The following is a 21,504-nucleotide window of genomic DNA, read 5'->3' as shown; positions in this document are numbered from 1 at the left end:
GGAGGTTCCTCAAAAAATTAAAAATAGAGCTACCCTATGACCCAGCAATTGCACTACTAGGTATTTATCCAAGGGATACAGGTGTGCTGTTTCGAAGGGACACAGGCACCCCCATGTTTACAGCAGCACTATCGACAATAGCCAAAGTATGGAAAGCGCCCAAATGTCCATCGATGGATGAATGGATAAAGAAGATGTGGTATATACATACACTGGAGTATTACTTGGCAATCAAAAAGAATGAAATCTTGCCATTTGCAACTATGTGGATGAAACTAGAGAGTATTATGCTAAGCGAAATAGAAAAAGACAAATATCATATGATTTCATTCATATAAGGGATTTAAGATAAAACACAGATGAACATACAGGAAGGGAAGCAAAACTAATATAAAAACAGGCAGGGGGGCAAAACAGAAGAGACTCTCAAATATGGAGAACGAACTGAGGGTTGCTGCAGGGGTTGTGGGAGGGGGGATGGGCTAAATGGATAAGGGGTAAGGGGTATTAAGGAATCTACTCCTGAAATCACTGTTGCACTATATGCTAACTTGGCTATAAATTAAAAAAATAAAGAAATAAAGAACTCCTACTGAGTCGAATATTATCTCCTAAAAGTTCGCAGCGACCCAGAATATGACCTTAAAATGAGGTCACCCTGGGTTAGAGTGGGCCCTAAATCCCACGAAGCGGACGGATCTGAGTTACGAGCCAAGACACAGCAGGGACCGGCGGGAGTCAAGCTGACACCTGGAGTTCAGACCGGCCTCCAGACCCGGGAGAGAATTTCTACGGCTTTAAGCCATGCAGTTTGGGGTCATTTGTTAGGTCAGCCATGGCAAACCGACATAAACCGGAGCCCCAGAGTGGGTGACTCATTACCTGGTTCCCCAGAGGCTGATAGACAGTCTGAAAACCACTGGTAGGAATAATCTCATCTTCCTCTCGGTTATAATTTAATTTGTTTATGGTATTTAATTATGGACACGTATACTTTCTGTCACAAAACATCCACAAAGGGTTCTTGGTCCTTTCCCCAAGGGATCACACCTGGGCGGCTCAGCCGGTTAAGCGTCTGTCTCTTGACCTCAGCTCAGGTCCCGATCTCAGTTTGTGAGTTCGAGCTCCACATCGGGCTCTGCGCTGGAAGTGCAGAGCCTGCTTGGGATTGTCTCTCCCTCTCTCTCTGCCCCTCCCCTGCTTGTGCTCCCTCTCTCTCTCTCTCTCAAAATAAATAAATAAACTTAAAAAAACAAACAAAAAAAAGAATTAGCAAACAGAACTACGGTTTTTCCCAGCTTAAGACCAAACACCTTAGTTTAATCGATCTGCCTGTGTGAATGGGATGGGAACGCAGTCTGAATTTCAGCCCTGGGTATCCGAGGAGCTTTTCAACCCGACGGGGGCCTCCCGACCCCCTAACCTATCACCTCAGCGCTGCGAACCCGCCCCCTCCTTTCAGCCCCCAAACTAGCAGCGGCCGTCCAGCCTGCGCCCGCCGGCCGTCTCTGACCTGTGGCAGGATGACTTTCTTCAGCTGCTCCGGAGTGAAGTGCTCCACGTAGGCCTCCAGGTGAGACAGCAGCACCATCCGCACGTGCTCCTCGTGCACCTCAAACAGCTGCAGCAACACAGGGATCACCCGCGACCGGAACAGGGCCGGCGACAGCAGGCAAGGCACTTCTCCCCGCGCGCTGTCTACCCCGCGATCAGAGGTGGTTCCGTGTGAAGAAGCAAATGGTCATTTCAGTGAAAGGAGCATGAAGGATAATTCAGAAACTGAGCCCAGAGCTTCCCACACATTCTAGGCCCCAAAGCAAAGGACACCTTTCTGGTTGACTCAGATTACTCAAGGGTCAACGACCTTAAACATGCTCTGCCTTGTGAAATACTGTGCCACGCTGAGCCTGCAACAGAGAAAGCTTGCGTACTTTAAGGGACTCCTGAATCAGTAACTCTTTATACATCTGTGTTTAACCAGTGAGGAATTTCATATACTAGGGTAGATCAAGGACCGTGGCTGCAATTTCATCTGCAGAACCAGGAGGTGTTAAATGTCACAATGGGATTTGATGCCGGGCGGTCCTCTCTTCCTGCCAGTTATGGTAGCAGTGATCAGAGATCGCCGTCACAATCATGTGGGGGCCTTTACAAATAAATAAATACATATACAGTCCTGCCCCGGCTGTCCCACCATCAGTGGATCGGCCATACAGGCACATTTTTAAAAAGGTCCCCAGGTGATTCAGAAGCACACCGCCATCTAAGATCTACTGAGTAAAAGGATGGCAGCTGGGAAGAAAAACTCCAGGACCTGAGACGGATGTCATGTGTGTCAGCTACAGTTGAACTGAAAACAGACACAGAAACAAAAACCCTCAGGGAATAACAAAGGCTGTAACAAAATTCTATGCTGTAAAACAGTTACCTATGCTGCTGCTTTGTTGGGTGGAGATCTTTTAAGAAAATAAATTCTGAAAATAAATTCTCTAACCTGGTACGTTCCCATCTACAGTGCTTATGAAGTTATAGGGTATCAGAATAATAACCTTAATTGCACATTCAGAAAAAAACTGAAGCTCCAGGTAGGAAAGTCATCTCCTGCCTTTCAGTCTTTCCACTGAAAATATAAAATAAGTGGGTTGCTCTTGGGAAGCCAGAAGGCACAGGCCTAGGTGCGCCTGGGTGGCTCAGTCAGTTGAGTGTCCAGCTCTTGATTTCAGCTCAGCTCATGATCCCAGGGTCATGGATTGAGCCCTGTGTTGGGCTCTGCGCTGAGCGTGAAGGCTGCTTAAGGTTTTCTTCCCTCTGCCCGTCCCCCGTTTACACTCTCTCTAAAAAAAAAAAAAAAAATTAAAGGGGCGCCTGGGTGGCTCAGTCAGTTAAACTTCTGACTTCAGCTCAGGTCATGATTTCACGGTTCATGAGTTTGAGCCCCACACTGGGCTCTCTGCTGTCAGCACAGAGCCCACCTCAGATCTTCTGTTCCCCTCTCTCTCTGCTCTGCCCCACTCACGTGCGCACTCTCAAAAATAAACGTTAAAAAAATACATTAAAAAAAAAGAAGGCACAGGCCTAACTGCAAATGCAAAAGCCCTGTGAGGACGTACGCCTTATCTTAAAACCTCATGTGCGTTGCATACTTGAATCTTACGTGTTTATGTGTGCGTGTGTGTATGTGTATATGTATGGTTTTTCCAATATACCACCTTCTACAATAAATCTGACTCTCCAAGAAGATGCTCCTTATTTACCCCGTGGGCTCTGGTACCCAGGTTTGAGTCAAGATAATCACCTCAGGGACCAATGACTCTTTTGGAGCCATACTCTAACTACACCATGCAGTAATCTCAGTCTGCTCAAATAAGGACTAATAACACCCGAACTCCTTAATTACCAATAATCCTTTGAAAAAAATTCACCTTTTTTGGGGCCAAGCAGATGAGGCAGAAAACTCTTAACGGCTACTGGCTCTGCAAACACCAACTGATTAAGCAGAAGAGGTACCAACCGCGAGGCGATCAACTCCTCGGACAAGCAGCTGACTCTGTCCAGCAGGAATCTGAGGAGAAAGAAGAAAAGCCTGGGCAGCCGGTGGTGCCACTGTAGCCACTTCCTCGTCCAGTGGAGACACACGCAGCCCTCCCCTACTTCAGTCAGAGGGAGGCACGGGGAAACGTGGCCAGGGGAGGTGAACGGTGACGCAGGGGATCTAAGATAAATGCAGGGGGCGCGAGACAAGGCCGCCAGCGCGCACACAAGGTCCCATCCACGCTACGTAGGATGCAGGATGTTAGATTATCTGAAGTTTCCATAGGAAACAAAATTCAGGCTTTTCTTATCAACTCCCTAAGGTCACACCCGTCAAAGCCCTCTGTCAAGAACACACAGGTAATGGGGGGGCGGGGGGGTGGGGACAGTATCACGGCCGCTTCACAGCCACCCAGCGCAGACTGGGTCCTGCTCCTGCTGCGCGGAGAGGCCGTCAACAGGGCTCCCCCGGGCTCCTTTCGTTCCCGCCACCTCTTCCGATGGCCACCCCCACGCAGCTGTCGCCCTGGCATCCTGGCCCCTTCCAGGAACCCCAGTGGGGCTGCCCTCCTCCGTTAGCCCGGTGCCCCGGCCCACGAACATGCTCACAGCTCTTCTGCCCTTAAAAAAGTCCTTCCCGACTCCATCCCCTTCTTCGGCTACTCTCCGCCCGGCCCTTCTCCAAACCTTCCCGCAGGTCTTCCCCAATGTCCGCGCTCTCGCCTTCGGAGCGCGCATCTCCGCCCGCATGGCTGGGCTCCCCACGCCCTCAAATAGCTCCTCAGACGGGGCGCTCTCCGGGCGCCTGACGGCGTCCCCTGCCCTTCCTGAGCTTTACTCTGCCAAGGATGCCAGCCTTCCCTTCCCGGCCTCCCCCACACCTCCTCCGGCCATCACCGCTCCGTCTCATTCCTTGACCACCGTCTTAGAAGGCTGGGTGGGGGCCCCAGGGTCAGTTTGGGCGTGCCGTGCCCCCCATGCTACGGCTTTCTCCGGCCAGTGAACCCCAATACTCCTCTCCGGCTCATAGGCTGCGCGCGTCTCGCCCGGGCTTCAGAGCCACCTGGTCAAAGGCCCACGCGCATCTCCGTCTAGAGTCCCAAGGCCCCTTCACGCCAACGCCCTGAACACCCAGCTCCTCACATTCCCTGCGCGCAAGGGCCTCTCCTCGGGTATCCTCCGGCGCTCTTGGTGACGATCGCCACGGCCTTGCCAGCGTTAGAAGCGGGGCTCATCTGTGTCGTCCTCCTCGTACCATCGCTGCCTCACCTCAGGCCTCCCATCGAGGCCCACCACAGGCCACCGGCCGACCCAAGTCCCATAAGAAATCACTCTGCGCCCTCCAAGGGCAACAGAGGGAGCCGCCTCCGGGGAGATCCGACCGTTTCACAGCCCGCGTGCTCCGCTCACAGACAGCGGCAATGCTCCTCACAGCCGCGTCCGAGGGTGCCCACCTCTCACCCACTGTGGAGTGGGAACGCACGGACTCACCCGCCTGCCTGCTCTTCTGTACACGAGGCACAACGCCTCCGTGCGTTACTTCGCATCGCCCTCTGCCTGCCATACCTCTTCTCTAACCACCTCCTCCCTCGGCCTCTGGGCCCTCGGGACATCCCCCGTGAGCTTGGTCACCACTTAAGGACTTATTAGCCATCCCAGGGCCCAGCAGAAAGCCCGACACACAGGCAACGTTCGAAAAACTTTGTCCAAGAAAGTAGACGTCGGACTCATCTCTCCGGAGATGAGTCATTACATGGACTTAACCCAAGTTACTGAATTTTAAGCCCTTAACTTTCTGGACTTACTTGAAGAATTCAGTTTTTTCCTCTTCACTCTTCAATGTTAAACTTTTCAAGAAATTCACAACTTCTAGAAAATCATTCCTAAATGCCAAAGAGAAAAAAAAAAACATGCAGGATGGCAAATTAGAGAAGGTGTATTCAATACTGAAGCCATAACCACAGACAGGGCTGTAAAAATACTCAAGGAAACATTCTCCTCTGCCAGTTCGAAGACTCCATTATATAGGGGTGCCCGGGTGGCTCAGTTGGTTAAGCATCGGATTCTTGATTTCTGCTCAGGGTCACGATCTTTTGGTTTGTGAGTTCGAGCCCTACGTCGGGCTCTGAGCTGGCAGCACAGCCTGCCTGGGATTCTCTCCCTCCCTCTCCTTCTCTCTGCCCCTCCCCGCCGCGCGCACGCTCTCTCCAAAAAAATAAATGAACGTTTAAAAAAAAAAAAAAACTCTTAAAAAAAAGAAGACTCTATTATAACTGAGTCGCTCAAGAGACAAATACTGCGAATGAGCCCGTGGAGCATCTGGCATCTTAAGAACAGCAAAGAGATGCGCGAAGAAGATTCAGGCTCCGGCACACACAGTGGGCACACCGACGCCCGCCACCTCAGCGGTGTTTTTGCAACCACAGTCACAGGAACCTGTGCTGCCACAGGATGTGGTGAGCGGAGCCGTCCTGGCAGAAATGGAAGCGATACAGTGAAGCATTGCAAAACAGCTACTGAACCCCAAGTCCACTCCGGTGAGAGCCGTCAAAGGGGCCGGGGAGACCGGCATGTCCATGCCAGTCACGGGAGCCTCCCCATTTCTCCTGCCGGAAGCAGTCATCAACTCAGCCGGGGGGGGGGGGGGGGGGGGGGGGGGGGGCGGGGCTGTGGGCCCCCCGGGGGGAGGGCGGCTTGCATCGAGTCCGGCGGGACCAGGCTGCCAGGCCGGGGGGGCCGACGCTTCAGCACACGACCCCAACGCATGGCCAGCCACCTGGGGCTCCCCATTTACACCTGCACCCCTTTCCCTCTGGCTTTAGTAGCAGAAGAAAAGCACAAATGTCACAACCGAAGCCTAATCGAGTTCGCGCAGCTGCCTTGGCAAGAGATGCCGCCCGGGTCCTCCCGCTGGCTTCTCCTCACGGGCAACCGTCAGATTTCAGGAAGGGGGAGCTGGTGTGCGTTCTGGCTTTCTCTCCCGTCTCTGTTTAAAACACAATCCTTGGAGGCCACCTAGAGGGCTCAGTTGGTCAAGCGTCTGACTTCGGCTCTGGTCACGATCTCATGGTTCATGGGTTTGAGCCCTGCGTCAGGGCTCTGTGCCGTGTGCACGGAGCCCGCTTCGGATCCTCTGTCCCCCTCTCACTGCCCCTCTCCCACTCGCGTGCTCTTTCTCTCTCAAAAATAAACGTTTAAAAAAAAATACAAAAATACAATTCTTACTAAACAACTCTTTTATCAAACAGTGGAGAGAATCTATTTGCTATGAAGGATTCTTTGTAGAGACCTTGTATCAAGGTAAGTAAGATATTGCTATGAATCCTCTAAAAGGACACAGAAACACCTTGGTTAAAAGACTCCTGTGACGGGAAAGGTTTTGAACAGTTTCTTTGAAACCAGAGTGGCCAATAAAATCCTAGTAATTATAGTGAAACTACCTGTGCCCCATTTAATAACATGGACCCTAGTCCTATGGGAAAGGTAATTCACCCCCTCGGAGGAGAGCACCAGCTTTCCCTCCGCTCCGGTTTGTCTCGGGCTCTCCAACCGCTGACACGTAAGGATCCTTAGTTTCAAAAGGACATAACATCAATTTTGCTACTAAAAGTCATGAATGTGAAATTAACCCGTGCGGAATTTCTGCGGTCACAGAAATGAAGAAAAGGAAGACACGTAATTGAAACTAACCTTGAAGAGAGGTCCAAAACCATCTCTGAATCCAGCGGCAGTATTAACCTTATATTGTGCCCCTCCCTCTAAATTGACTTCCGTGCGTTTCCATCACGCATTACCAAACAAAGACGACAATCTTCTGCCTGAAGACAAACGAGCTCCTTCCCCCTCCCCCAACAAGAAAACTTTTCAACAACAACAAACTCCTAGAACACAATGGCAGCAGAAAGGAGCAGCGTGTTTATGAAGTTTCTCGATTACCTGACCGGTGCCACCCACTAGACGCAGCGTGGCTTCTAAGGGCTCTGGCTGTAACTTCCAGACCCAGGCCTTCACCACAGTTAAAGATTTCTAGAACTTCCTGTGGTAGGAACCCGAGAGGCAATCCACTCTCGCCCCCTATCCTCCCATGTGGATGTGACTTGACCTCTCCCATGCCAACAGAAGGGACTGTGTGACCCGGGGGCCCCGAAACCCCACCACGGGACGCAGCACCTGCGAGCGGCCGGGGAAGCCCGCCAGGTGCCCTCACCTGAAGAAGTCATGGGACAGTAAGGTGCGGAGCGGCGGCCGACATGTGGGGATGGGATTCAGCAGGGTTGAGTGCAAGGTCTGTTGGAAGCTGGAGAGAACGTCCGCTGAAACTGAAATCCAGAGGTACAGTTAGTTTCCAAGCCTTCTCCCTCCTTTCAGGACCTCTATAGCTGGAGACTGACGGGAGCAAAAACCAACCTGTAAAAAGCCCAAACAAACAAAGCCCTGGCTGTTGCTAAACAGCTTCCGGCTCACCTGAAGCCACACTCCTTGGCAGGTGTAGAAAATTCATCTGCCAACACATCCAGCCCCACCCCCACGGGCCTCACCTCTGTGTCCTTATCTCCCAGCGGCAGGTGTAACTCAGCTCGGGCCTAGAGGAAGTTTAAGAAGTGGCTGGTCGGAGGGCCTTATGGACCAGGGTTCCTCACCCACAGAACAAGAAAAGTTATCTGAATGACTGTGTTTTCTATTCTCTCCAGGATGGTGCATAATTACCACCATTCTAGACACAGAGGAGTAGTGAGTTCATTCCCCACAGGGCATGCCTTAGGGCCTTAATGGGGTTTAATTCTCAAGTATTCAGGCTGAGACAATTTAGAGCGAGCAGCCGAAGGGTGCTTGTAACTTCAGGATGCTGCAGAAGCCTGGTAAAAGAAGTTGCATTAGAAGTGCCCAAAGCTTCGGCAAAGTGCGAGCCAGGCCGGGAAGGGGCCTAACGAGGCATGTACCCCCCCCCCCCCCCAGGCCCGTTAACGGGCGGACAACCTAAGGCCTGGGGTGGCTGGACCGGAATGAAGCAGGCCACCAGGCGCGCCATCAAAGAGCTCGAAAGAGAGAAGAAAACGATGTGTTCAGGAGCCTGGGCTCTTCGGGGCAACAAAAGAAAAGGTAATGAGTAAATTACATCAAGAAGAAAAAACTCAAAAGGACTTGGAAAGAATAAAGATAAGAAAACGTCCAGCTTGATTCAGATTAAATAAAAAGTGCCGAATCCTCCTCTCTTCTTCAGATCGTTACATATAAATCGGTAACAGCACTCATTTACTTGGCTGACTCAATAAGGAACAGAGTCTTTAGACCACAAGTACTAATATCGATTGATAAGATTATAACACGTGACATAAACAGAGTCAAAAGTGGTTCCTACTTAAAATTCTTTAAAACTCTGCAAAGAAATCAAAGCTTCTTTCCTCAGTGCTGTTAAGATCTGCCATACACAAGTTATCTGGTAAGCAACAGGTTCCTTACTATGGTCAAAGACTGTGGTCCTCTGAATCCACCCAGAACAGGCTGTGAATGACCTTCCTGCTTATTCTGTGGATGTAATAGTGCAACAACTCACCCTGTCCACTTAAGACTGTGAGCAAACTTTCCACCAATGTCCCAAATGAATAGGCATCCCGGGCATGTCCATGTGACTCTGGCAGAGTTGTGAATTCTGGAGACTAAAAGCAGTAAAGATCATTAAACCTAGAGAATCTGCCTTAGAAACCCAATCTACATTTTCTCTGAAGCACTCTCTCCCATTTTTGCATTGATTATACTCAAAGCCAACTATAGAGTACCACACACTGGCTTACAGGCTCTTAAAACCATGAGGGAACGCAATTTATCCAAGATTTTAAAATATCAAACAAGGGCCAAAAGAGAAAAAGGGCCTAAATATGATATATGTCTGTGGCTTTCAAAAATATTTTTGATGGCAACCCACATTTTTAAAAATTTTATTATTATTATTGTTAGTGGTGGTAGTACACACACACACACACACACACATAAATACACATAATGGAAACAAAACTTTTATAAAACAATACTCAGACTTACTGATATTTTCTATTTTATTCCTCCTCCCCACCCCCCTCCCCCCCAAAATAACTGTCAGGACCTCTAACTTGATTTAAAACCCACAAGTCAGTCTGAAAAACACTAGTACATACACATAGTACTGATTTGGAACAACCTGATTTATTTCAAGTCTTAGGTCTATATTCAAGGTTATAGTTGGGTTGGTATTTCCTGTATGTCTCTGGGGATCGTGGTCTGTTTTACGGTAATTGTAAGAAAAAATTTAGAGGGAGCGACGGCCTTCGCGTGTCCTGGTAAATATAATCTTTCTTCACCGGCAGCTGGTGGTGAAGATAAGAAACAAAAACAGAATAGAAAGGTTCATCAACCTAGGGGAGAGATCTGTAGATGGATCTTTGTCAGACAAGATCATTAACGTCAATAATCACGCTTGCGTGCACGTTGGAGCCCTACCTCAGGACCGGCGGGCAGACGAGTGGCTTGGGTGCAGCTCAGGGACAGCTAGGGCTGCTGCTTCCCCAGCTCTTAGGGCTTCCAACAGAACACCAAGACCGTGAAATGGGGATGAAGCACCAACCCTGTCCACACTGAGGTATTTAATGGTAACACAGGGGTCTGTACGACCCAAAAATGTACGCAGAGTGTCCAGAAAAAGGCTCCCTGCTGTGGTGATAAGATTAATCTCAGACGCCGTCATGGCCAAAGGAATTATGAGGCATCTACAACTTAGCCAAGAAAGAGGGGGGCAGACGAAAGGTTCTTTTAAGTTTCATACAAAGAAGCCTTCGTTACAGCTGAAGCATATCATCTTACCATCTCTTCAGGAGGGATAGATGCTGGGTCTCTTACTGACTGAATACTCCTCAGAAACTAGACAGAGAAATAAATTAGGGAAAATAATTCATACACAGGTTTGGTGAACCAATGTCTTACACCAAGTTACAGAAGCAACCAGCAATGCAAAAAGCAGCAATGAAGCCTTCTAACTGACGCACATGTTAAATACACAAACTTAAAATCTTGCTACTTAAAAAATGTGAATACAGTACCTGGCACAGCACGAGGCTCAGCAGAAAACACCTGTAAGTGCCCTTTCCTCTCCCCTGCAGCTGGTTTAGGATGCCCTCTGCTGGTCAGAGGCATCTCTGCACCTGCTTTCCTTACACTGATAATTAGGAATACTTCTTTCACATGCTGCAGAGTTATTAACGAGTGAAAGCCTTTTCTAGCATAGAACAAATCTATCAATAATCTTCCTGCTGAATTAGGTCAATCTTAAGGCCCGCTGCCACATGAGATATAAAAGTTGAGGACCTTGTCAACTACGGAGATCACATCCACAGAACAAGTACATTCATTCACCGATTCAAAGATTAGTTTTCAAGTGCTTCTATGTCCCACACACCACTTAGGGCACTAGGAGCACAAAAGGAATATGATACAGTCCCTGCCGCCGGCCAGGTGCTCACAACCTAGAATGTAAACTGAGAACCGCAGTAACAGGTGCTGAGTGCCATATGGAAGCACAGAAGGAGAGACTGATTTCGTTGGGCGGGGAGTACCCAGGGGAGGGCTTCACAAAGAGACTGAGCTAGAACACAGACTTCAGCTTCATCTCACATGCCACAGAGAGCCCGTGGGAAGAAAGCATCTCAGCGACAGAAAGGCACACACAGGAAGAAGCGGGTGAAAGGCACCGCCCACCCAAGAGCACAGCTGAGCTGCGTAGACCGGGGTGTGGGTGTGGCCCGAGAGGAGCTCAGTGACTATAAGTGTAGGTCGAGCTGAAGGCAGGCTCGGGGAGAGCCTGTGAAGGGCCTTACACGCCATGGTAAAGAATTTGGAAGAGAAGTCAAGGAGTGAGTTACAAGCCATTATACTGAGATGTAAGGTGAATTCTGAGAAGAAAGGGACCACCTGGGGCAGAAATCATCAGAGGAACACCTTTGCGGGGAGAAGGAGCTTCTGACCTCGGCGAGAGCCCATGAAGGTGCGCATTCAACATGGCCCCCTTGTGGAGGCCCCACGAGAGAACGGGGAACCGGACTGAGTCAGTATGCCAATGAGCCAGCACTTTAGTATGGCTACCGTGATGGGACTGGGTTTGTTGTTGTTGTTGTTATTATTGTTTTTAGAAAGAGCAAGTCTAGTGGCAATGTGCAAAACGATTAAAAACAAGAAATAGAACAGAAAGGTTCATCAACCTAGGAGGGCAACGTTTAGAACCTGGTCAGGCAAAACCATTAAGAGGTACCAGAAGCAGCAACAACACAGCCCACGAGGAGCTGAGATGTACGCGTCCTAACTCCGGCTGTTAGCGCACGATGGAGGACTTCGGACAACTTGGACGGCTGTTAATGAACATTTCCTGACTACCTAATGCATGCCAGGCACTATTCCGGGTGGAGATGTAAAAATAAGCCAAAGAGACTCTCGCGCCCTCAAGAAGCTCAAATACTGGGAAAGAAATCGGACACACAAAGGTAATTTCAATATTAAACATTAAGTGGTGTCATTAAGGACAGGGTATTATAGGAATAGAAGGGAAGAGCATTTAATTAAAAATCTGACCGAGCCATTTTACCCCTCGGTCTCGAGTTCCCGAGCTACCAATCGAGGAGACGGGAATAAAGGAAGCCTCTGAAAGAATAAACTCCTACAATTCTGTGAATCTGGCATCGACAAAAAAGTCCAGTGTCCAAAGCTAGGATCACCCGAACACCGAAGGAGGGTCCCGAGGTAAGAACCGCCCACTAAAATGCTATCCGATTCCGGGTGCCACAGAGGGCCTGTCCCCTGGCTTACCTCGGGTGTGGCCTGAGGAACTTTGCAGACGGTCTCCATCCCCCCCAGCTTCCAGTGGCCGTCCTCACTCACAAACACAGACGACAGGCAGACGTTGTTGTGTGTCAGGTGCCCCTGGAGAAAAAGAACAGGAAGAGGCTGCCGCTAGAATCTGTGAGGCAGAAGTTCTAAAGAACTAAAAACTGATCGCCGAAAGAAGCTAAGGCAAGTCCGCCCACCTGTGGCATAATAAAGCACAACTTTAAGGAGTGACAAACCGAACAAGCCTGTGTATGCATTACGAGGTCGGAGGGAAGGAAAAACGCGATGGACAGGCTTCTGTTCTCTCCCCTGCCCAGTGAGGCAGGTTAATGAAATAAAGGCATGACAGCAGGGCACAGAATCTGCACGTCCCTGCCTCCACGCCAGGCAGGAGGGATGGCACGCACACAGGTACACGTCGTCATGGCCCAGAGCGTGTGCCTCCCTTTAAAGGTGAAGTTTATCTTTGCTCCCCTAGGCTGCTGTACTAACTTTCTCCTCTAAATTCTTTCTCACCTACATTCTAGCACGAACCCAGAAATCTTCCCCTGAAATCTTGTCAGGAGGCCTTAAAAATTTCTGCTGGAAGAAGAGGAAAATGGAATAACGGTAAGGCCCACTAGAAATATCTCACAGAGCACAGATGTGACAGAATACGGGACCAGAAAACATAGTATAGTCAAATAAGTAAGAAGGAAGAAGGCAATGAGAACAGAATTCAAGTACGTGTATGTTTTTTCCCCCAAACTGGAAATCATTTCAGTAGACAAGTGCGTTTTAAATATCCTACTTGCCAGAAAAGTGTGTACATATTTTGATATAAAACATTCCAAGATATATATATCCGTTTTAAAGGAAGGTTCAGAATAGTACGGATGGTATTTTTGCATTTGAGAAATAAAGGAGACTAGGCGTAGGGACATTTGCTTTATGCACACACGGAACATGTCCGGACGACCAGGCTCATCACCGTGGTCACCCCTGGAGGGAGGTGGGGTCCTGGACTCACGGTGGGGGCCTTGCTCTTCCCTCTATGTGCTCCCACACTGTCCAGGCTTTTCACCACGTGCACGCACTTTTTCCAACAAAGAAAATATACCTCCACATGAAGCCCTAACAATTCTTTAATGTTTGTTTGTTTTTTTTGTTTTTTTGTTTTTTTTTTTTTGAGGCAGAGACAGAGCATGAGCAGGGGAGGGGCAGAGAGAGAGGGAGACACAGAATCCGAAACAGGCTCCAGGCTCTGAGCCGTCAGCACAGAGCCCGACACGGGGCTCGAACTCACAGACTGTGAGATCATGACCTGAGCTGAAGTCAGACACTTAACCGACTGAGCCACCCAGGCGCCCCTGCAATTCTTTATATGCATCTTAGACAAGCTTTTAAGAGATGATAAATCCAAAGTGATATTTGGAATCTGTCCCCCATTAATAGGAAAAGTGAAAAAAACCCAAAAACATACACTGAGATGAGTCATATGCAAATGTTTCTAACCTGTGACTGGTCATTTTAATCTTGGAGGACGACCAAAGGCTTTCTTACTTCAGAATGCAAATTCCATTAAGAAACAACTCCATAATACTGTCCAGAAACAGACCAGAAGTAAACAGAGGAACTACCCTTATCCCTGTGACAGTGAACCTGACTGCAGTGTTAACAGGCTGGCTCTCAGTGCCACCACCTACTCGAAAAGAAGGGAAAGTCTCTTCTGAAGAAATGGTCATTTCTTTCTTCAAAATCTAAAATGGAACAAAACTCCTGGAAATGCCCACAGCGGCATTAGCGTCAAGGCTTTCTCTCTGTCTTAAGAACAGTCATACAGCTGCAGCTATTTTTAGGGAAAGGCTTACCCCAAACTCGAGGGAGACCATCGTCAAGGGAGTCAAGTTCTAGGAAACACTGTGCAGGGTCAGAGGGCTGGCCGCGCATCCACAAACCATCTGTCTGTGGCACCCCCATGCCTTCCGACGTGTGGGTTTCCGTCAGGAAGCTTCTGAGTCAGAACAGTGCCTTAGGATTTCGACATGTCCCGTGACTGCCCTCCCCCCCCCAACCCGGTCTATACCAGAGCCTGTGAGCACACTGCGTGCAGGCCGCTTACTCTGTCGTGAAGGAAGACGAGGGCCAGCAGTACGTCGTAGATGCCAGCACAGACCTCCGCCGAAGACAGCACTTCCAAAGCCACTTCCAGAGGCTGCACTCGCTCGGTGACCAGATGGATCCCATCCGCCTCCACGGTGCATGATAAAAATCTCAGCAGGCAAGGGTGACGAAGTGTCTTCAGATGCTTTAAACACACAAACAGAAGGGGTGGTGAAGTTAACGACTCAAGACCAGACTGATGGCAGTTTCACGTAGGTCGGGGTGAAAGTCAGAAAATGTATCCTCGCAGTCAAGATCCTGTCCAGCTCCCCTGCCCCCAAGATTCCAAACAAGGCGAAGGAACATCTGTGACCTGTTCTGACTTTACCAACATTTAAGTCACTCTACGGAGACCTGCAGCTCCCTTAGGGCCTCCCGAAGATCACTGCTATCGACTCTGAAGCAGGTGCCCAAAATAATGACCGGAGAACTCGACAAAGCACTCAGATTCTGGAGCAGAGTCAAAATGAGGAGAAGACACATCGTGGGGGTCGTCCTGGGTGAGGGATGGCACTTCTCGCAGCTGCGCACCGACGGCGGGCCCCGCTCGCACAGCAGTGCAGCAAACGTGGCTAGAACTCTGACAGAGACCCTGCCACCTTTCTGGCCAGAAGAATGGCGGGAAGGAACCACGGCAAGCCTGAGTCCGAGGACATCCCAGAGGCGAAAGGACTGGAGAAGGAGACGTTCGAGGTGTCTGTCCACACACAGGTCTCAGACCAAGTCCCGAACCGACGTGGACAAAGCGGGCCGACACCAGCGCAGCAGAGTTTTGAGAAACGACCTGGGGTTTGAGCACCACGCACAGCAAGAGCGGGTGGAGAGCAGCTGGAAAACTTGAAGCCTGAACCTGAGGGGACTGACGGCCTGCAGTCAAAACCTCAAATACCAGAAACACCAACAACCTCCGGAGGATTAAAACAGAACCAAGAGTCTATGCGACAGGACATTCAAAATGTTCAGTATGCAATCCAAAATGCTCTCACTTAACAACAACAAAAAAAGTGAAAAGACAATCAACAAATATCAACCCCAAAATACACCGGATATTAGAATTATCACAAAGAATTTAAAACAGCGTAACCACTATAACCATTCTCCCCTAGAGGTAAAGGAAAACAGTTACGAAATAAATAGACGTTCTCAGCAGAGAAAGAACTGTTATTTAAAACAAGTGGAAGTTTTATTATTTTTTAAAAATAATTGTTTCTTTTTGAGAGAGAAAGAGAAAGAACACGAGCGGGAGGAGGGGCAGAGAGAGAAGGGGACAGAGGATCCAAAGCAGGCTCTGGGTGGACAGCTGACGCAGGGCTCGAACTCACGAACCGTAAGATCATGACGTGAGCCGGAGTCGGACGCTTAACCGACTGAGCCACCCAGGTGCTCCAAAATAAGTAGAAATTTTAGAAAGGAAAAATAAAATATCAGAAACTAATTCAACGAGAGAGAAAAAGAGCACGAGCAGGGGAGGGGCAGAGAGAGAGGAAGACACAGAATCCGAAGCAGGCTCCAGGCTCTGAGCTGTCAGTACAGAGCTCAATGCGGGGCTCGAACTCATGAACCGCGAGATCATGACCTGAGCCGAAGTCGGACGCTTAACCGACTGAGCCACCCAGGCACCCCAAATGTTCTTTTTTAAAATAATCATAGCCTCGGGAACCTATGTGACAATAGCAAAACGTCTAATGTATATAACTGGACTCCCCACCCCCCCCCCCAAAAAAAAATGGGGGCATAAAAATTGTAATGGCTGAGAACTTTCCAAATTCAGCCAAATACTAAAGTTTACAGATTTAAAAAGTTCAATGAACACCAAACAGGAAAAAGCAAAGAAAACCACAGCTGTACATGTTATCATCAAACTGGTGAAGATCAGATAAATAAAAAACCTCGGGAGGCAGCTAGAGGGAAAAGCCTGTGCAACCTGCAGGACACCGAGCAAGGCTTATAAACCTGTCATTGCATGGTGGGGGGGGGGGGGGGGTGCATGGAAGACGTCACTTGGGACAAAAACCTTCAATATAATGTTCGGTTTCATCTCATAAATGAGCACTCAGCATGGAACATTCCAAAATACCTTCTTGGAAGAATGCGAGCTCCCATGAGAGTCTGGAACACAGTGCTGGTTCAAGGTTTATATCAGTCATTTCAAACTAGCCTATTAGGTGAGACCACAGGAGAATCTTCTGAGGAAATGAATTTGCCCAGTTTCTTTTCTTTTCTTGTAATAATCCCAAACTTTGACAACTCTAGGAATAGCTCCAGTAGGATTTCTTGTTTGTTTTTTTTTTTCAACGTTTTTTTTTTTTTTTTTTTTTATTTTTGGGACAGAGAGAGACAGAGCATGAATGGGGGAGGGGCAGAGAGAGAGGGAGACACAGAATCGGAAACAGGCTCCAGGCTCTGAGCCATCAGCCCAGAGCCTGATGCGGGGCTCGAACTCACGGACCGCGAGATCGTGATCTGGCTGAAGTCGGACGCTTAACCGACTGCGCCACCCAGGCGCCCCTCTTGTTTGTTTTTAAGAAGAAAGCTGTTACCCTCCCTGAGTCACTCTAATAACAAATAATTAAGAAAACTCTTGGGGTGCCTGGGTGGCTCAGTGGGTTAAGTGTCAACTCTTTGTTTCAACTCATGATCTCACCGTTTGTGGGTTCGAGCCCCACATCAGTCTCTGAGCTGACAGTGCAAAGCCTGCTCGGGATTCTCTCTCTCTCTCTAAATAAATACATACATACATACTTATAAAATTCTTTAATTCTTAAACTAATAGTTTAAATATGAACTATTAATTCGTACATATAGACGCAAATACAGCAAAGACCCAGATGAGCCGAGAGTCATGCTAGCAAGTTGGCTGAATGTCTGAGCTTAAGTGGACAGAACTGCTTGCAAGGATCTTTGGAGCTATGGTTTCTGAGTAAAATTATGCAACCTCTTTCATATTTTTTTCATTTTAAGGATCATCTCAAGTAATTTGCAAACCCAGCATGGAACACTTTTGAGTTTTTACTTTTGCCTGTTCAGGAAAAATTATTCATTCAGCTTTTATTTCTTAAGACTCTATTTTCCTTTGGTTGTACGTAAAAGAAGTTTTATGCTGCCAGTAGTCAGGGCAGACTAGTAAGTCAGAAGAAATATCACCGGGCTGAGTACCGGCATTAAATACAGAGTCAGTAAATTTCACCTAATTAATACATGAAATAATAAATTGCAATCTGCTTATTTTTTTAACCCTACATTCCCAGGAAAATTCTCAGTCCAAAGTGACTTGTGTGTTTAATAAAGGCAGAAAGGAATAACTCATAGCGTGATTCTGAACACGGCACTTAACTGGCCGAGAACGTCATGTGTCTCTCCTCTTCAGCACGCACGATATTTTGCATAAATTATGCATACAGACTCACAGGGAAGTCAGCAATTACGAATCAAATAGAAACACTTCCTGACTCAAGATTCTGTTGCTCCAGAACAGAGGGGGTGACAAGATGCGACTGGGAGATGTTCTCAGTGAGCATCGACCAAAGAGAGCAATGGCTCTTGTGGTGGAGGGAGGCGACTTTGTGGAAGGAGTGCCGAAAGTACCTGCCCCTGAGTCACCACATCCCCGTTCTGCCCATTCTGCTCCAGGCGAATCCTCTCAGACAGAGGATTCCGAGCAAGGACTTTTCTCGTTCAACATGAGCAGCGCTGGATAACCTGTCAACATCTGTACTTACCCAGGCCCACACAGAGACGTTAGGTGTGAGAGTCAAGTCGTGAATGTAAACTACGTCTACTTTTTAGGACAGGTTAGGACGCAGCTATCCAGAGAATTAATTCAAGCCTTAGCGGCTTAACTTTTCATTACTGTAAGTTCTATCTCTGGTTCGCTATTTCACTTTGGGAACTGCACAACATAGTAGTTATCAGCTCACGTCCACCTGCAAGTTTTTCGACAGGAAGCAAGCCATAGTTTCATTCTGTTAAAGAAATATAACAAAGTAACCAGGATGCCTAAAACGAGAGAGCAAGAACTCTCAGGGAGAAATACTCTGGCTTCTTCTGCTGAAATGCAAATCTGAGACAAAGACAGAAGCACACTCTGTCTTTGAATGCCCACGAGCTAGAGGTTAGATGAGACACTAGGAATAAAACGCAGGAAGAAGAAGGGATAAAGAATCCTGTGTTGGAAAGCCTGTACCTGAGGTGCTAAGGGAGTATCCAGGTAGAGATATTCCACAGGCAAGTGGGAATGTGGACCTGGAGCTGAGACCAGAGGGCTCAGCAGTTACTTCGTCGGGGGCAGAAGGCCAGACATAAGCACCAGAAGAGAAAGGACGAGAACCTGAAGTCTGGAAATTGTTGGGGAGAGCCGAGGCTGGGAAGGAGCCTGCGCCATCTGGAGGTGGCCCAACACACCTGGGGGATGGGGGTACTTCTTAAGTTCTTCTGAATGGATGATGATCAGGAGCCTTGGAAGAGAACCAGCTGACAATGGAGGGCAGTTGATTTATTAGAATAAGGGTTGTAAATAGCACAGATAAGGGCGAAGGGGGAGAGGAACAGAAAGAGCATGTCAGTATATAAGGAAGAGCGGTAAAGCACTCCCCAAGGGGAAGGCAAGCGATCTTCTATTTCTTCCTCATGACCACATACTGTGCAGCCCCAAATATATTGACCAACCCTTCCAGAAAGCGGCCTGAGTCATGGAGAAGAGCACAGTGTCTCCCAAGGCAGGTGCACAGCGTCCACAAACGCACTCCTCGAGTTAACGTGGGTGCCTGGTTATGAATACACTCAGGGTCATTCATGAGCTTGTCCTCACCACGAGGTCCCACCTAAGCACTGGGATTAGAGCAAACTACGGGAACCACACTCTGATTTAGGAGTTATCGTTCCTTACTGTTCCTCAGAAATGAGTCCTAACCACCGGTAAGAAAATTATACTATTATAGCTAGTGGATTCAAGATAAAATGATAGGATCTGACGGACTTGAAGAACTTTCAGTATCCTTTTGTAGAGAAAGGTTATACTATGTTTCATCTTATTCCACAGGCTGCCCTGCATTGTGACTGTAGTTTATTTATAATACTAGAGAAACACTACACTCACGACCTAACAGTATACGCGAGGAAAACACTGTCCATCTGTCGGAAGTGGCCACCAAAACCGTCAAAGGTAGGACCGGGAGCCTGAACTCTAGAGAAAGTGAGGTGAGCTGGACATACTGTTCTACTATTTCAGGAATCTAGGAACACCAAGGTCCTATAACCCAATGAAATGTGACACATGTTTTCAAGAACTGTGACCTGCACTGAAACGCCTTATCATTTTGTAGACATTTCAAATTTCTCAGGTTCGGGTCTCAGGTATTTAAAGCCATAAGATGGCCTGAAGAATAGAGGAGAAAGTATAAAGTACTGGAAAAGACTCAGCCTTGGTTTAGAAGGGTCTGTACTAAGGGGGGGAGAAATCTTCTGTCTCAAACTCACAGTCCCTGCAGCATACGAGCCCTCGAACACCGACAGTGCAGCTTTACTTTTCTCATTTAAAAACACCGTGATCTGGGTTGTTCAACTTTCTTGGCACACATGTCATAAAGAATAACATAGTGCTAGAAAACCTTGGGGCTCAGTTGGCTAAGCGTCCAACTTCAGCTCAGGTCACGATCTCACGAACCAGGAGATCAAGCCCCACATCAGGCTCTGTGCTGTCAGCACAGAGCCTGCTTCAGATCGTCTGTCCCCCCCCTCCCCCCCACCTCTCTGCTCCTCTCTGCTTGTGCTCTCTCTCTCTCAAAAATAAATAAACAAAACAATGTTAAATGATCTTATGAACTTATTTAGAAAAAAAAGCTAAGAAAGATAAATCTCTAGTACTTCACTAATAACAGTCACCCTCATTTTTTTACTTAAAAAACGTGCTACCTTATGAGATGAAGATAATAGGAAGTATGTCAGGTATTAACTGCAAGTAAGAATACGACAGTGAAGCAAGGCATTTTATCTTTTGCAAAATTACAATAAAAGAAGTTTTAACAGGGGCAGCTGGGTGGCTCAGGTGGCTGGGTGTCTGACTCTTGATTTCAGCTCAGGTCATGATCTCGCAGTTCGTGGGTTCAAGCCCTGCATCAGGCTCTGGGCAGTCAGTGTGGACCCTGTGTGGGATTCTCTCTCTCCCTCTTCTCTGCCCCTCCCCTGCTCATACACACTTGTGTTCTCTCAAAATAAAATAAACTTAAAAAAATAAATAAATAAAGACACTTAGGGTTGTTCTATTGAATTATATTCCGAGGTACAATCACGTTTTCTAATCAGAGGCTGGGGTCCCCCGACAGTGCACAAGCACCTGCTAATACACTGGTCCCCTTCCAGGATCAGCATCTGGAAGGTGTGAGCCAGGAGGGCCCCCTCCCTGAAGAGGAAACTGAAGCCTCTAAAAGTGAATGAAGCGTCTAAGGTCCCTCAGCAAGAACCAGAACCCAGGCCAACATTCTTTCTGGGACATCACAATAGTCCTGGAAAAGAAAAAATAGTACCTGCAGTTTCTAAACTACTTTATTTCTAGGTCCGTCATCAATACACTAAAGGTGAGCACAGTATGTTGTATAGAGAAGGTGGATCAGTATGCTGTACGCCTGAAACTAACACTGTGTGTCAACAGCTATACTCAAATTTAAAACCTGAAATGCAAAAACTAAAAAGCTAAAAATGAAAATAAAAGTTAAAAGGCATAAAATAAATATAAATAAACTTTGCAAATTAAATCATATACTTACCAAAATGTCAACACTTACAGATTTTTGCTAAACTCGATTAAACTCTACCTTAATTTAGCCATGGAAAATTACCTTCCGAACTTCCTCACTAAAACAATATGATAAAAGCTCTCACCCTGCGTTTTCCGAAGCTTTTTGGTTCCAACATGTCCTGCAAGTTGGAGATTTTCCCATGAGGGAGGACAGCTATGTTCTTTTTTTTGTTGTTGTTTAATGTTTATTT

The 21,504-nt window shown here is 47.8% G+C and overlaps 1 protein-coding gene across 14 annotated transcripts in view; it reads right to left on the bottom strand.

Moving 5' to 3' along the window:
- The window catches only part of SCYL3 (SCY1 like pseudokinase 3), a 41,995-nt gene that overhangs the window by 14,401 nt on the left and 6,090 nt on the right, over positions 1-21,504 (bottom strand). For 12 of the 14 annotated variants that reach the window (XM_045452979.1, XM_045452981.1, XM_045452985.1 and 9 more), the window contains 8 exons: positions 14,480-14,665; positions 12,358-12,471; positions 10,366-10,422; positions 9,086-9,188; positions 7,739-7,850; positions 5,337-5,414; positions 3,423-3,562; positions 1,514-1,698 (listed from right to left, as the gene is read on the bottom strand). In XM_045452979.1, the coding sequence (XP_045308935.1) occupies positions 1,514-1,698; positions 3,423-3,562; positions 5,337-5,414; positions 7,739-7,850; positions 9,086-9,188; positions 10,366-10,422; positions 12,358-12,471; positions 14,480-14,665 (975 nt within the window). The remainder of the gene's footprint in view (positions 1-1,513; positions 1,699-3,422; positions 3,563-5,336; positions 5,415-7,738; positions 7,851-9,085; positions 9,189-10,365; positions 10,423-12,357; positions 12,472-14,479; positions 14,666-21,504) is intronic. The other 2 variants (XM_045452974.1, XM_045452973.1) reach the window with 2 other exon arrangements.

The sequence above is a fragment of the Leopardus geoffroyi genome, chromosome C3, assembly GCF_018350155.1.
Source record: "Leopardus geoffroyi isolate Oge1 chromosome C3, O.geoffroyi_Oge1_pat1.0, whole genome shotgun sequence".
NCBI lineage: Eukaryota > Metazoa > Chordata > Mammalia > Carnivora > Felidae > Leopardus > Leopardus geoffroyi.
The sequence above is the reverse complement of the archived record's forward strand: the minus strand, read 5'-3'. Positions and strand labels throughout refer to the sequence as shown.